The following is a 12,779-nucleotide window of genomic DNA, read 5'->3' as shown; positions in this document are numbered from 1 at the left end:
ATGAACAGAGCTGCACTTACAAAGGAGTTTCTAGTGGTTTTTCTTTTCTCTATACTTTTGGTATTTTGACCTATTGGTACTTTGAAACCATTGGATGTTTTCCTACAGATATAGCATCAAGACTCCTGAAGCAGGCCTTTGGTCAAAACGCTGTACTGTGTTGAGTCTTCAATCACTAATAAACAGTGTTTCATTGAATTCTTGAGGTTTTCTCCATTTGTCCTTAGAGGGTCATAGTCCATTTCCCACAGTCTTCTTATCCTCATATCCTTCATAGGATTCCTGTGTTCTTCCACTGCGGTGGACAGTTTTGACATAAATCACACAAACAGAAAAGCAGGTGCAGGGCATTTTGGGTCACATGAACCAAAGACCCCAACTTCCTAGTTACAGGATTTCTGAGTAGCTCACTTCTCTAACAAACATGATCTTGAGTTTCTGAAGGTCATATCAAGAGCACCCTTGTTCACTGTAGGAAACTCCCTCATGACTCACTCTAAAAATCTGCTCCTGAGAAGATTCTCTACCATCTTGTTCACAAATCCAACTGAGCTGTGAGCAAAGAAGTGAAACTGGACAGAAGGATCAGCAGAAAATGTTTATTACAGTCGACCGCTTCTGCTTCGCCTCTGACTTTCTCACAAACAAGAGCCTCAGGTCTGTTGGGGCTGGGGAGCATCCCTGGTTAATGAGACTGTTACTACAATGACCAGATTATGCTGCTAATGGGAGAAGAAGGATTATTATAAAAAAGGGGAGAAAGATCCTGAATAGTTGTGATTGATGGATTATGGTAGTAGGGAAGGGATGTTGGCCAACCAAAGAATAAGAAATTCAGAGGCTGACTGCAGTGAGTTGCATATATTTAACAAATGTCAAAAATAGAAATAGACTCGACATGGAACCATGTTTCCGCAATGAAATGCCTATCTCAGGAGTCAATGTATCTGATATTTAATCCCTGTATGTTTTGCAGTCCTTATAGCTAAGGAAAAACACCAAATGTCACTTTAATATGAAACAACAAACTGCCTTTGCAGTGCGTACACTCAGGCGGTTTGCAGTTTCATATTAGCTGATCAGCTCATTAATCAATTATGTTGCATGGACAAATTGGCTTTAGAATCCAGGGGTTTGTGTCTACTCCATCCCTTTGCTTTTCATATAAATCCTTAGGGCCTTATACTTGGACCATCCTTGGAAATGTTCACAAGGGTGTTTGGATTTATTTCATGCCTTTTTCAGTTGTAGTTCATGGTGAGTTACATTCAGGTACAATGGGTATTTCCCTGTCCCTGGAGGGCTTACATTCTAAGGGAGCAATTCCATCCCCATAACTCATAGCATTCTATTTCCCAGGCTTGATATACCGCAAGGTTGCCAATAAAGGCAGTTTACAAAAAAACAAAACAAAAATGGGGGCAGGGAGAAAATGACCTCTCCCATGATCCAGTCACGTGTATAATAGCGCATAATCCACTCTATATATGCAAGTTTTGCTTTTCTGTGCACTTCCACAAGCCTAGTTATAGAATTGCCTTACGCATTTTTTTGCTGAAGTAATGGAGATTTAAGTAACCTGCCCAAGATCACAAAGAGTAGTAGTGGGATTTGAACCCTAGTATCACTGGTTCTCAGGCCGCTGCTCTAAAGATGTGAGAATAGAACTGCACGGGGAGCTCAAACTGCAAGTGCAGAGGAAACCACAAGATACGTAGACACAAAAGAAAAAAGACCTTGATACACACACACACACACACACCACGTCTCAGAGGTCTGTTGAGGCGCCTTAGTACATCAACACTTCTGGATGATTTCAACTCCAGGGAAAAGACAAAAACATGAAGACAGATATCTTTCTGAGCTGTCTCCTCCTTCTGAATGGTAAGACTTTCTGGCATTTTTACTAGAAACGTTTTGGTTACTTGTAGAAGGAGAGATAGCACGGAGATTGTGGGACTTGCCTTTGTCTGACTGGAAAGAAGAAAACTTCCTCTATGTTTTATAATATAAATAAATCATTTGCTTGGAACAGATGATTACAGCATATTTTGATTTGTTGAGTTATAGGGTTTTGCTCTTTGCATTTCTGGACAGCTACAGAGCTGACTGCTTAGTTCTGATGTTAGCTAGCTGTGCTCAAGTCTTTGGGAGCTGAGTAAAAGGCCATGTTAAAAGACAGAACCAAGTGTCGCCACACTCATATATGACAAAACACGTGAAGGGCGATTCTATAACCAGCTGCCCACATTTGTGTGTGTAAATGTAGAGAATACTAGCACTTTCATGGGTGAGTGTATATTTACATGCGTATGACAGCAAAGTGGCTAAGCTCTCCTCTGTAAGGGCGTGTGTAACTAGCACAGCATGGAAATGCAAGGGGGCATTTACAAGGGTACAGCATGGTAGGGGCACAGGCAGTGCTGCATGTGTACAACTTACAGGGTACTGTTAAGATATGCATGTCCTTACTGCATTTATGACCCTGAAGCTATGCCAGGTCTATGGCTGATGTAACTGCAGGCACCTAGGCATGCCGACGCAGGGTTATGCTTGTATTCAAAAAAAAGAATCTGGGCTCCCAGTGAGGCCACACAGGGCATAAGAGAGGCCGGGGCACCAAAATTGTGCCCCATCCATTGGCTGACCTTGCTGAAGTCACAAAAGTGGGTGGGGTGGGACCACAATGGGAGCACTTGAGGGCGTCTTGCTCAGGGTGCTTTTGTGGCTTGTGATGCTCCTGGCATTCAGTTATAGAATTGCCTCCATGGAGGATATTGAGTTTGGTTTTTTTTTTTTGCTTTTTTTAGAAAATTGATGTGGTCATGATAATTTGGCTGGAACAGAAATATGGTTCTCTGCCCAGTGCAAAATGTGCTCTGGTTTTTATTACATTCTCAAAGATTTTTATAAACTATATGCTGATTTTTGTAAGTTATTTAGTATTTCATGATATCTGCATTTCTTTTAAATAATGATTTCTTCCCAACTGTTTTTCCTGACATTAAGCTTGTGTAATAAGGACAGTATTTATTTATTTCACAGACTTGATATACCGCTATGGACTGAACATAGGCATAAACTGGTTTATGTAATATAAAACAAAGAAGGAGAGGGGACTACGGGAAATATCTAAGTAGTACTAGAGAAAGAGATGGAGAAGAGGTGGGTTTTGAGATCCTGCTTGGATTTAGGGAGGGAAGTCTGATTTCGACATGTAGTGGCAGGTCGTTCCACAGTTTGGGGCCAAGGTAACAGAAGGCAAACTCACAGGTGGAAGATAGGCATACACGGGAGGGAGGTGGAAGAGTAAGGAGGTTATTGTCGGCTGAGCGCAGACCGTGGAGGGGAGTGTAGGGAATGTGGAGGTTATTGAGGTAGGCAGGAGCAGATAGGAGTTTTGACTTGAATACCAGCAGGAGGATTTTGAATTTAATTCGTGAGGAAACAGGAAGCCAGTGTTCTGTGCGTAGGAGTGGAGTGACATGGTCAAATCGATGTGCGTTGTGTAGAAGTTTGATGGTTGCTGACTGAACCAATTGTGGGCATTTCAGAGAATGAAGAGGTAAACTGGCATAGAAAGAATTACAGTAATCGAGGTGAGAGATGACCAGGGCCAGTATGATAGGATGTAGAGGGGCAGCAGGGAGGATGGGGCAGACTGAGCGGGCACGGTGAAGGGCAAAGAAAGCAGAACGGAGGACAGCATTGATCTGCAGTTTAAAGGTGAGGGAAGAGTCAACTGTGACATCAATTAGATATTGTGCTTGATCCTCTGCATCCCCGCATCCCTCTCCCCTGCTGTTTCCCTCTCTTCCCCTCATCTACTTTTTCTACCCTGATTTGCACTAGTATTGTTATGCTGAAGTTTACCTCAAAAGCTGTAAGCAACATAGAGCCTGCCTTGGTGGGATTATGTGGGATATAAATGTTCACAATAAATAAATAAATAAATAACAATTTCCTCATTAGGAAGGTAACTAGGCCTGTAAAATGTTACCAGGGTGATCAACTGTGGTCTTAATATTGAAAAGTGCAAACAGACAAGCGTCACTGTGTTGTTATCTTTTACAGATTAACCAAACATATACATTAATTAACCTATTACATGCAAGGCTTTCTTATTATTTTTGACAGATCTGATATTCAGAAAAAGCTGATCAGTCAATATTCAGCCGGTGAGGGTCAGTCAGTGTTTCTTTAAATGCTGGCTGCTGTTAGCTGAATTAAACCTGGATATTCATTGCAAGCCCTTTTTCAGATACTGTCAATGAATGTCCAGCCACAAGGCAGCCATCGGGAGTTACCCAGGCTCCACCAAAATTTAGCCACCCAGTTAAATTAGGACAGTGACAGTCAGAGCAGATGTTGGCACTATCCGGTCAAGTGCCACTAAATATCTGCTCTAGAGCCAGTCAGCGCAATTTAAATGAGCAGGAGCCTCTTCTGCCCGTAAAACTGCTTTCAACGTTGACCCCTGAGTTACTAAATTTGTCACCTATTTTCAGCCAAACTTAGGGGCCTAAGTTTTCAGCTGATTCTTGAATGTAGGCCTGCCTTTCATTTGTGTAGATTTAGGAGCGTAATTTAGCTGCCTAGTGCTGGAAATCATTTCTAAGTTCCTACATTTTTCTCCTTATTCTAAATCTGCCCCTGTTGTTACCATGTTTTAGGATCCTAAATTTGGGAACCTGGTGAAAACAGGAGTACAAATTTAGGCACCCAGATTTAGTAAATTTTCAAAGAGGCCAATTTAGTAGTACTTTTCCTTAAATCTAGCCTTAGGTCTTCAGATTCTGGTTAACTGAGTTGAATGTGTCTCTTGTATAAAGTTAATTTTGTGTCATAGATTAAGCTATTATGGTATGTAGATCCTAGACACTTGATCTGGCCTCTTTCCAGTTGTAATCCGTCCTGAATTATGTAGGTTGTGGCAGAATACAAGACATAACATAGCATAACATAACATAACTTAAACCCTTTGAATATTGGTCTCCATCTTTTCACTTTCTTTTAGAAACACAAAAAGTGAGAGTAGCCAAGGCCTCAAAAAGCTTATTTAATGAACCCATTTTAATTGCTGGTGCACTGTCAAAGGCCTCAGCTTATCTCTGATTTTCCTTCACTTTTGCATAAGACTTTCTTTCTTCTGACCTTGGATGTCACTTAATCCTCCATTGCCTCAGGACGAACTTAAGATTGCAAGCTTTTTGGGGATAAGGAAATACCTACCATACCTCTATGTATCTCACCTTGAGCTACTACTGAAAATGTGTCAGCTAAATCCAAAAATCCCCTTTCTTTTCTCTTTCAGTTTTTGTCTCCATCATCTCCCTCTGGGAGTCGAGTTCACCTTAAAATAAATTGGGCTTACTAGCTGGGCACAGCTGGGTACAGAGACTATGAGGGCAGAGATATCTGCCCTCATAGTCTTTGTTTATAGGTATTAGGAGGGAGGCCAAAGATTGCACAGGGATGGCGACTGATTGACCCTATTACCCTTGGAAGTAGTACTCCTGGACAGGGCAAGGCTGAGAACCTGGGGAGTAGGGTTCAATTCCCTCTGCAGTTCCTTATGATCCTGGGCAAGTCACTTACCCTAAGCCAGTGGCATAGCCATGGGGGGTGTCTGGGTACCCCACTTTGGGCTCAGGCCCCCTCCAGAACTGCAGCACCCCTTTACCTTTGCTGGCAGGGATGCTAAGGCTCTGCCAGCCAAATAAATACAGTGCCGCTGCTTCCCTTCTCCTCGCACTGCTTCCCTGCTGCTCTGAGCATGCCAAGATTGATGTGTGAGAAGGACCGGCACATGCTCAGAGCATTGTCAGAGAAAATGACAATGTTCTTGAGAAGGACCTTGTGACAAGGCGGTGGCCGTAGCGAGAAGGTTGCTAGGCTGTATAGAGAGAGGTGTGATCAGCAGAAGAAAGGAAGTGTTGATGCCCCTGTACAAGTCGTTGGTGAGGCCCCACCTGGAGTATTGTGTTCAGTTTTGGCGGCCGTACCTTGCGAAGGATGTTAAAAAAATGGAAGCGGTGCAAAGAAAAGCTACGAGAATGGTATGGGATTTGCGTTCCAAGATGTATGAGCAAAGACTTGCTGACCTGAACATGTAGACCCTGGAGGAAAGGAGGAACAGGGGTGATATGATACAGACGTTCAAATACTTGAAAGGTATTAATCCGCAAAAAAAATCTTTTCCGGAGATGGGAAGGCGGTAGAACGAGAGGACATGAAATGAGATTGAAGGGGGGCAGACTCAAAAAAGATGTCAGGAAGTATTTTTTCACGGAGAGGGTGGTGGATGCTTGGAATGCCCTCCCGCGGGAGGTGGTGGAGATGAAAACGGTAACGGAATTCAAACATGCGTGGGATATGCATAAAGGAATCCTGTGCAGCAGGAATGGATCCTCAGAAGCTTAGCTGAAATTGGGTGGCGGAGCAGGTGGGGGGGAAGAGGGGTTGGTGGTTGGGAGGCTAGGATAGGGGAGGGCAGACTTGTATGGTCTGTACCAGAGCCGGTGATGGGAGACGGGACTGGTGGTTGGGAGGCGGGAAATACTGCTGGGCAGACTTATACGGTCTGTGCCCTGGAAAAGACAGGTACAAATTCAAGATATGAGTTTATCTTGGGCAGACTAGATGGACCATGCAGGTCTTTTTCTGCCGTCATCTACTATGTTACTATGTATGATTTAATGCTGGGAGAAGCCACTATTGATTAGAGATGTTACATCATAGATATGGGTGTTACACCAAATTGAGAAGCAGCTGCGGGAAAGCGTTCCATTTTTTCCCCCTGATGAAGCTAAGTAATCTTTCCTTTGGGCTACCATCTATGCATTACTGATTTTTGAAATTGTTCTTCCAATAGTAGTTATTCGGTTTGTAATACATATTGGTTTTGCTTGTGCACTTTGAAAATAGATTTGTCACAATTAAACCTCTCCGTTTTTTCTTACTGCAGATCTTTTTTTCTCCATTTTGGAGTTGTTTTGCTCTGCAGGTGTTTTCAGAGGTGGTTTGGGGCCTATGATGAAAGCCATTTCAGGTTGTGTCCATAATATTGGTACCCAGGGCTTATGAGGCTTATTTGTTTAAATCATAAGAAGTGACTCTTTACATAGGTGCACAAGTAACACCAGTTCTTTAGAACAAACAATATATTAGTTTCTGAAATTATTGCTCTGAGCAGATTTTTAGATTTTTGATACTATACTACTTACAATGTCAACACAATACATAATAAAACATTTTAATAGACAGCGTAGGGTATAAGCAAAGATGGAACATATAGATAGGTAAAAGAGTAAGAGGAGTTAGAAAATAAGGGGACTAATTTAAATAAATAATAATAAATGTAAACTGCTTTGGTTGTACCACAGAAAGGTGGTATCTTCAAACACATCACACTTTACCCCCATTACCCAGTGTGGAGAATCTTGCTGAGTTGAAAGAGGTGAGTCTTATACTTGTTTCTCTCATGGACTGGCCAGAAATCACCCAGTGACTTTTCTGTGTGTGCCAAAGACCAGGCCCCAAATTTTGCTTTTGGCATGTGCTTGGGCCTGTGATTCAGGCACTTGGCCATGCTGCTCAGGGTTAGGGTTACCATATGGCTCCAGAAAAAGGAGGACACATTGATCCAGTCTGGGTTTTGCTTCCATTGAAAGCAGTGGCATTCCTAGGGGGGCTGACACCCGGGGCGGATCACCGATGCGCCCCGCCCCCCCGGGTGCAGTGTGACCCCCCCTCGGCGAAAGGACACCCCCCGGCGAAAGAACCCCCCCGGGTGCATGCCACTGGGGGGGGGGGGGTGTGCCTGTCCGCTTCGTTCGTTTCCATGCTCCCTCTGCCCCGGAACAGGAAGTAACCTGTTCTGGGTCAGAGGGAGCACAGAACGAACGTAGCGGACAGGATCGCGGCACCCCCCCAGCGGCGTGCACCCGGGGCGGACCGCCCCCACCGCCCCCACCTTAGTACGCCACTGATTGAAAGCAATGGAAGCAAAACCCAGACTGGCTCAATCTACCCTCCTTTTTCTTGAGCCTTATGGTAACCCTACTCAGGGTGATTGCACGAGTTCTGCTTTCTGCTGAGGTTTCAGTCACTCTCAGATTTGTAATGATAGAAAACATGGTAGATGTGTTTCTGCAAGTATGGGATTTGGTATATCACCTTTCTGTGGTTACAATATAGGTGCTTATTTTGTACCTGGGGCAATGAAGGGTTTAAGTGACTTGCCCAGGGTCAGAAGGAGCTTCAGTGGGAACTGAACCCAATTCTCCTGGCCATTTGCTACGCTTCCACATACATATGTGGGACCCATACTGACCCTGTACTTATTATACCTATTGAAAAACTCAGAAGGGCATGTTTTTTTCACTGATCTGTGTATCAGGGGGTTACAAGGATGACTTCGGTGGCTTGTTGAACTTAGAACATAAAAAAAGATGGTGGCTTGGAATGTCCAGAGTTCATGTATTTGCTTCTGAAAAGCCAACAGCATGATATATGTGATTGTATTCCTGACAATATTATGCACTGTTAAGGATGATATATAATGCCAATAAAAAGAATTATTAAACAACAAAAAAACAGAAGCGTAACTGACCTGTATCAGGATGAATATATAGAAATCCATCAAGCCTCTCCCTTCTGGGAGGTGGGGGGAGGGGCTGCGCTATTGCTGCTGGTGATCCACTTGTAATGTACAAGTTCCTCAGAGCATTAGATGAACGGCAGCTCTGGGCTAAAGTTGGTGTGACTAGGCATGTTTCCGGAATGAAGCTGAAATGCAAATATAGCCAGGCTTGAGCCTTCATTGACATAGGTAAATATGGTAATTTTCAAAGACCTTTCTATGAATAAAGCTGTGCTTTACTCACAGCAATGACTTGCTACAAAACTGCCTGCCCAATACATGGGTAAACCTACTGCCAGACAATCTGTAGGTGCCTCTAAGTACACCGGCTGTTTGAGGAGTTGTTTCTCAGGGCAGGAATGGGAAAAGATTTTTATTTACATACAAACCTTTGAAAATTCAAGCATGTGTGCATAATTTATTCCACATCACAAAGATTAAGGAGTGAAGTCTTCCTGATGCCCATAGCCAATACACTTAACTGAAAACGTGTTCAGTACAATGCTTTCTTTTAGAGCAAAAGTTGTTTACATCTATACAAATATAGACGTAGATCATTCAAAAAGAATGGGGAGGAAAAAGCCTCAGAAATTGCAGGTCAATCCAGTAATTCAAACGAATCTGCTATATCAATAATTGGCATAAAAAGCCATCCCCGGACATTAAAGATTCACTTTCTTTACTTATTTTCCTTTTCACTTTTCCTTTTTATATACATATTTTTTTCAAACTTAATTCAAAAAATTCCAAAAACCAGCCATTTAGCTTCAGTATAACAGCTACTGTTATTAAGGGGCTGGTTGCTGGAATTTTTTGAATTAGGTTTGAAAAAAATCTCTCTATATAAAAGGCACCACCAACGTTCTAAATGAAGCCTCCAGCCGGAAGTGTGAAGGGGGAGAGATATCTGGTTTCCCCATGAGTGTTTGCCCCGCCCTCGCTCTCTCTGTAACACAAACAGTGAAGAAAAACACAGCAAAGCATGAAATCAAATCTCTCTCTCTGTAACAGTGAAGGACTCAGAGGGGGGAGGGGAGAGAGGGCAGAAGCCCTCACTATCTCTGTAACACAAACACAGCACAGCAGGAAACTTAACACTGAAGGACTCGACTCCGAGGGGGGAGGGGACAGAGAGCAGAGGGAACAGACAGCACAGGGGAAGGGAGAGAGGGCAGAGGGCAGGGACACACACACTCCCACATGCACACAGAAGAAAACCTTGCTAGTCCCCGTTTCATTTGCATCAGAAACGGGGCTTTTTTACTAGTATATATATAAAGGAGAAGTGAAAAGGAAAATAAGTAAAGAAAGTGAATCTTTAAGTCTGGTGACGGTTTTGAATGCTAAAAATTGATATAGCAGGTTTGTTTGAATTACTGGATTGACCTGCAGTTTCTGAGACTTTTTCCTCTCCGTTCTTTTTGACTGACTTACATCTATATTTTTATAGATTTAAACAACTTTTGCTTTAAAAGAAAGCACTGTACTGAGCACATTTCCAGTGAAGTGTATTAGCTATTGGTGTTCAGAATTTATTCCATGAAATTTATGCGTTTCAAATAGTATGGGTAAATGAAAGTACACCGTTTTCTGTGGCAATTTTCAAAGTGGCAGAACATGCATAACTTCAGAGAAGAATACACACAGAAAAAAGCATGCACAAACGTTGTACCCATGCGGATATTTATAAAAGTATCCCTTAAGAAGGATTCTTCCGCTATGGAAAAAAATTCATCTAGGGCACTCCATTTCAAGTGCAGTTTTCTGAAGTGTTTTTAACTTTCGGATGTTGGTCATCTTCTATCTACCTCATGGTACCATTCTTTTGTCTTATGTTTCTTTATAGCAACAGCAACTCTGAAATGTTTCAACATTGATACCAAGAAGAAGTGGACTTATGCATCATCCCATCGAGATTCTCTCTTTGGACAGAAAGTTCTTCTGCATCCTACTAAGACCCAAAATTGGTAAGACCAATAGTAAATTCTAAAGTGCCCATATGTGCTGGTGGGATGGGTTTATTTCTATGAAGGAGGATCAAGAAGGAGAGTTGAAGGGGGAAGGCACCAGAGCTTCATATCTTTCTTAACCAACACTGAAAGGAGATGATCAAAGCCACTGAAACCTATTCATGCATCAATTAAAATGAAAACTTAAAATCTGAGAACTAGCTTGAACCAACTTCCTCTAGAATTTTTCCACAAAGGGAATTTGACTTTGACACTTGTCCATTTGTTTAATCCAACCACAAACTACCCATATTATTCCAAAGCCAACCCAGTCTAACTATTTGCCTAAATAGGCTGGGTTGGCTTTGGACTGCGGCTAATAGTACCAGACGATGAGGCTGGGTGTTTCTTCATTCCTCACCCTGTGTTAGGGATTATTCTTCTCATTATATTTTAAGCACTGATTCTTTTCCCTTCAGAATTATTATTGATGTAGCAACACCATATGTCTAGTAAGGAGCAGGTATGTAAAGGGGAGGACTTGGGGGTTGCCAGGCTGGACAACTTGTACCTACCTCTCTGAGCTGCAAGCAGAATCTGAGCCAAGCTGACACTGTGGTTCCAACAGGTTGATTGTTCTACAGTCTGAGCAAACCAACTCCAGGAAACTGATGCGGGTCACCATGGAGACAGCCTTCCTCTCTCTCACTAGAACAGAGTAATGGTGGTTAAAATTCAGGTACCAAAACTTCCTGCTTCAGTGCAACATGTGCAAGTACTTTGAAAATTAGGGACATGGTTTATGGGTACAAAGATAAGCTAAATGCAGTTTTATTTTATTTTTTATTTTTGTTACATTTGTACCCCGCGCTTTCCCACTCATGGCAGGCTCAATGCGGCTTAGTTGATGTTCAGCTCAACAGCGAATGCATAACTTTAAGTAGATAAGTTATTTGTTTTAAAATCATGTAAATTTTCATGCACTACGAGCTCAAGTATGAATAATAACTTTACATGGATGCCTTATCCGAACATAAGAACTTAAGAACAATAAGCTTGCAATACTGGGACAGACCAAAAATCCATTAAGCCCAGTATCCTTTTTCCAACAGTGACCAATCCAGGCCACAGTATAACAGATTTTATGCTGCTTATCCTAGCAGTGGATTTTCCCAAGTCCATCTTAATAATGGCTTATGGACTTTTCTTTTAGGAAATGATCCAAACCTTTTTTAAACCCTCTTCTCCAAGTTGAAGGGCCTTAGCCGCTTTAGCCTTTCCTCATAGGGGAGTCTTCCCATCCCCTTTATAATTTTCATCGCTCTTCTCTGTACCTTTTTTAATTCTGCTATATATTTTTTGAGATGTGGTGACCAGAATTGCACACAGTATTTGAGGTACGGTCGCACCATGGAGTGGTGCAAAGGCATTATAACATTCTCACTTTTGTTTTTCATTCCTTTCCTAATAATTCCTACCATTCTAGTTGCTTTCTTAGTCACCACTGCATACTGAGCAGAGGGTTTCAACGTATCATCAATGATGACACTTAGATCCTTTTCCTGGGCAGTGATTCCTAATGTGGAACCTTGCATTGTGTAGCTATAGTTTGGGTTCCTCTTTCCCACATGCATCACTTTACACTTGCTCACTTTAAACATCATCTGTCATTTGGATGCCCAGACTTGTAAGGTCCTCTTGCAATTTTTCACAATCCTCTTGCAATTTAACAACTTTGAGTAACTTTGTGTCATCAGCAAATTGAATTACCTCACTAGTTATTCCCATCTCTAGAACATTTATAAATATGTTAAAAAGCAGAGGTCCCTGGGGAACCCCATTATCTACCCTTCTCCTTTGAGAATATTGCAATTTAACCTTACTCTCTGTTTTCTATCCTTTAACTTGTTTTTAATCCACAATAGGCCTCCTATCCCATGACTTTCTAATTTCCTCTGGAGTCTTTCATGAGGTACTTTGTCAAATGCCTTTTGAAAATCCAGATACACAATATTGACCGGCTCACCTTTATACACATGCTTATTCACCCACTTCAAAGAAGATTTCCCTTGACTAAATCCATGTTGGCTTTATCGCATTAATTCATGATTATTTACATGCTTTGTAATTGTGTTCTTTATAATAATCTCTATAATTTTGCCCAGCATTAATGCCAGGCTCACTAG

At 42.1% G+C, this 12,779-nt stretch overlaps 1 protein-coding gene across 2 annotated transcripts in view; it reads left to right on the top strand.

The window, feature by feature from the left end:
- The first annotated feature begins 1,773 nt into the window (after window positions 1-1,773).
- ITGAE (integrin subunit alpha E) overlaps window positions 1,774-12,779 on the top strand; it is a 137,773-nt gene continuing 126,767 nt past the window's right edge. For both annotated transcript variants that reach the window (XM_030222426.1, XM_030222424.1), the window contains exons 1-2: window positions 1,774-1,884; window positions 10,491-10,611. In XM_030222426.1, the coding sequence (XP_030078286.1) occupies window positions 1,842-1,884; window positions 10,491-10,611 (164 nt within the window). In that variant the 5' untranslated portion in view covers window positions 1,774-1,841. The remainder of the gene's footprint in view (window positions 1,885-10,490; window positions 10,612-12,779) is intronic.

Source organism: Microcaecilia unicolor, chromosome 13, assembly GCF_901765095.1.
Source record: "Microcaecilia unicolor chromosome 13, aMicUni1.1, whole genome shotgun sequence".
Lineage (NCBI taxonomy): Eukaryota > Metazoa > Chordata > Amphibia > Gymnophiona > Siphonopidae > Microcaecilia > Microcaecilia unicolor.
The sequence above is the reverse complement of the archived record's forward strand: the minus strand, read 5'-3'. Positions and strand labels throughout refer to the sequence as shown.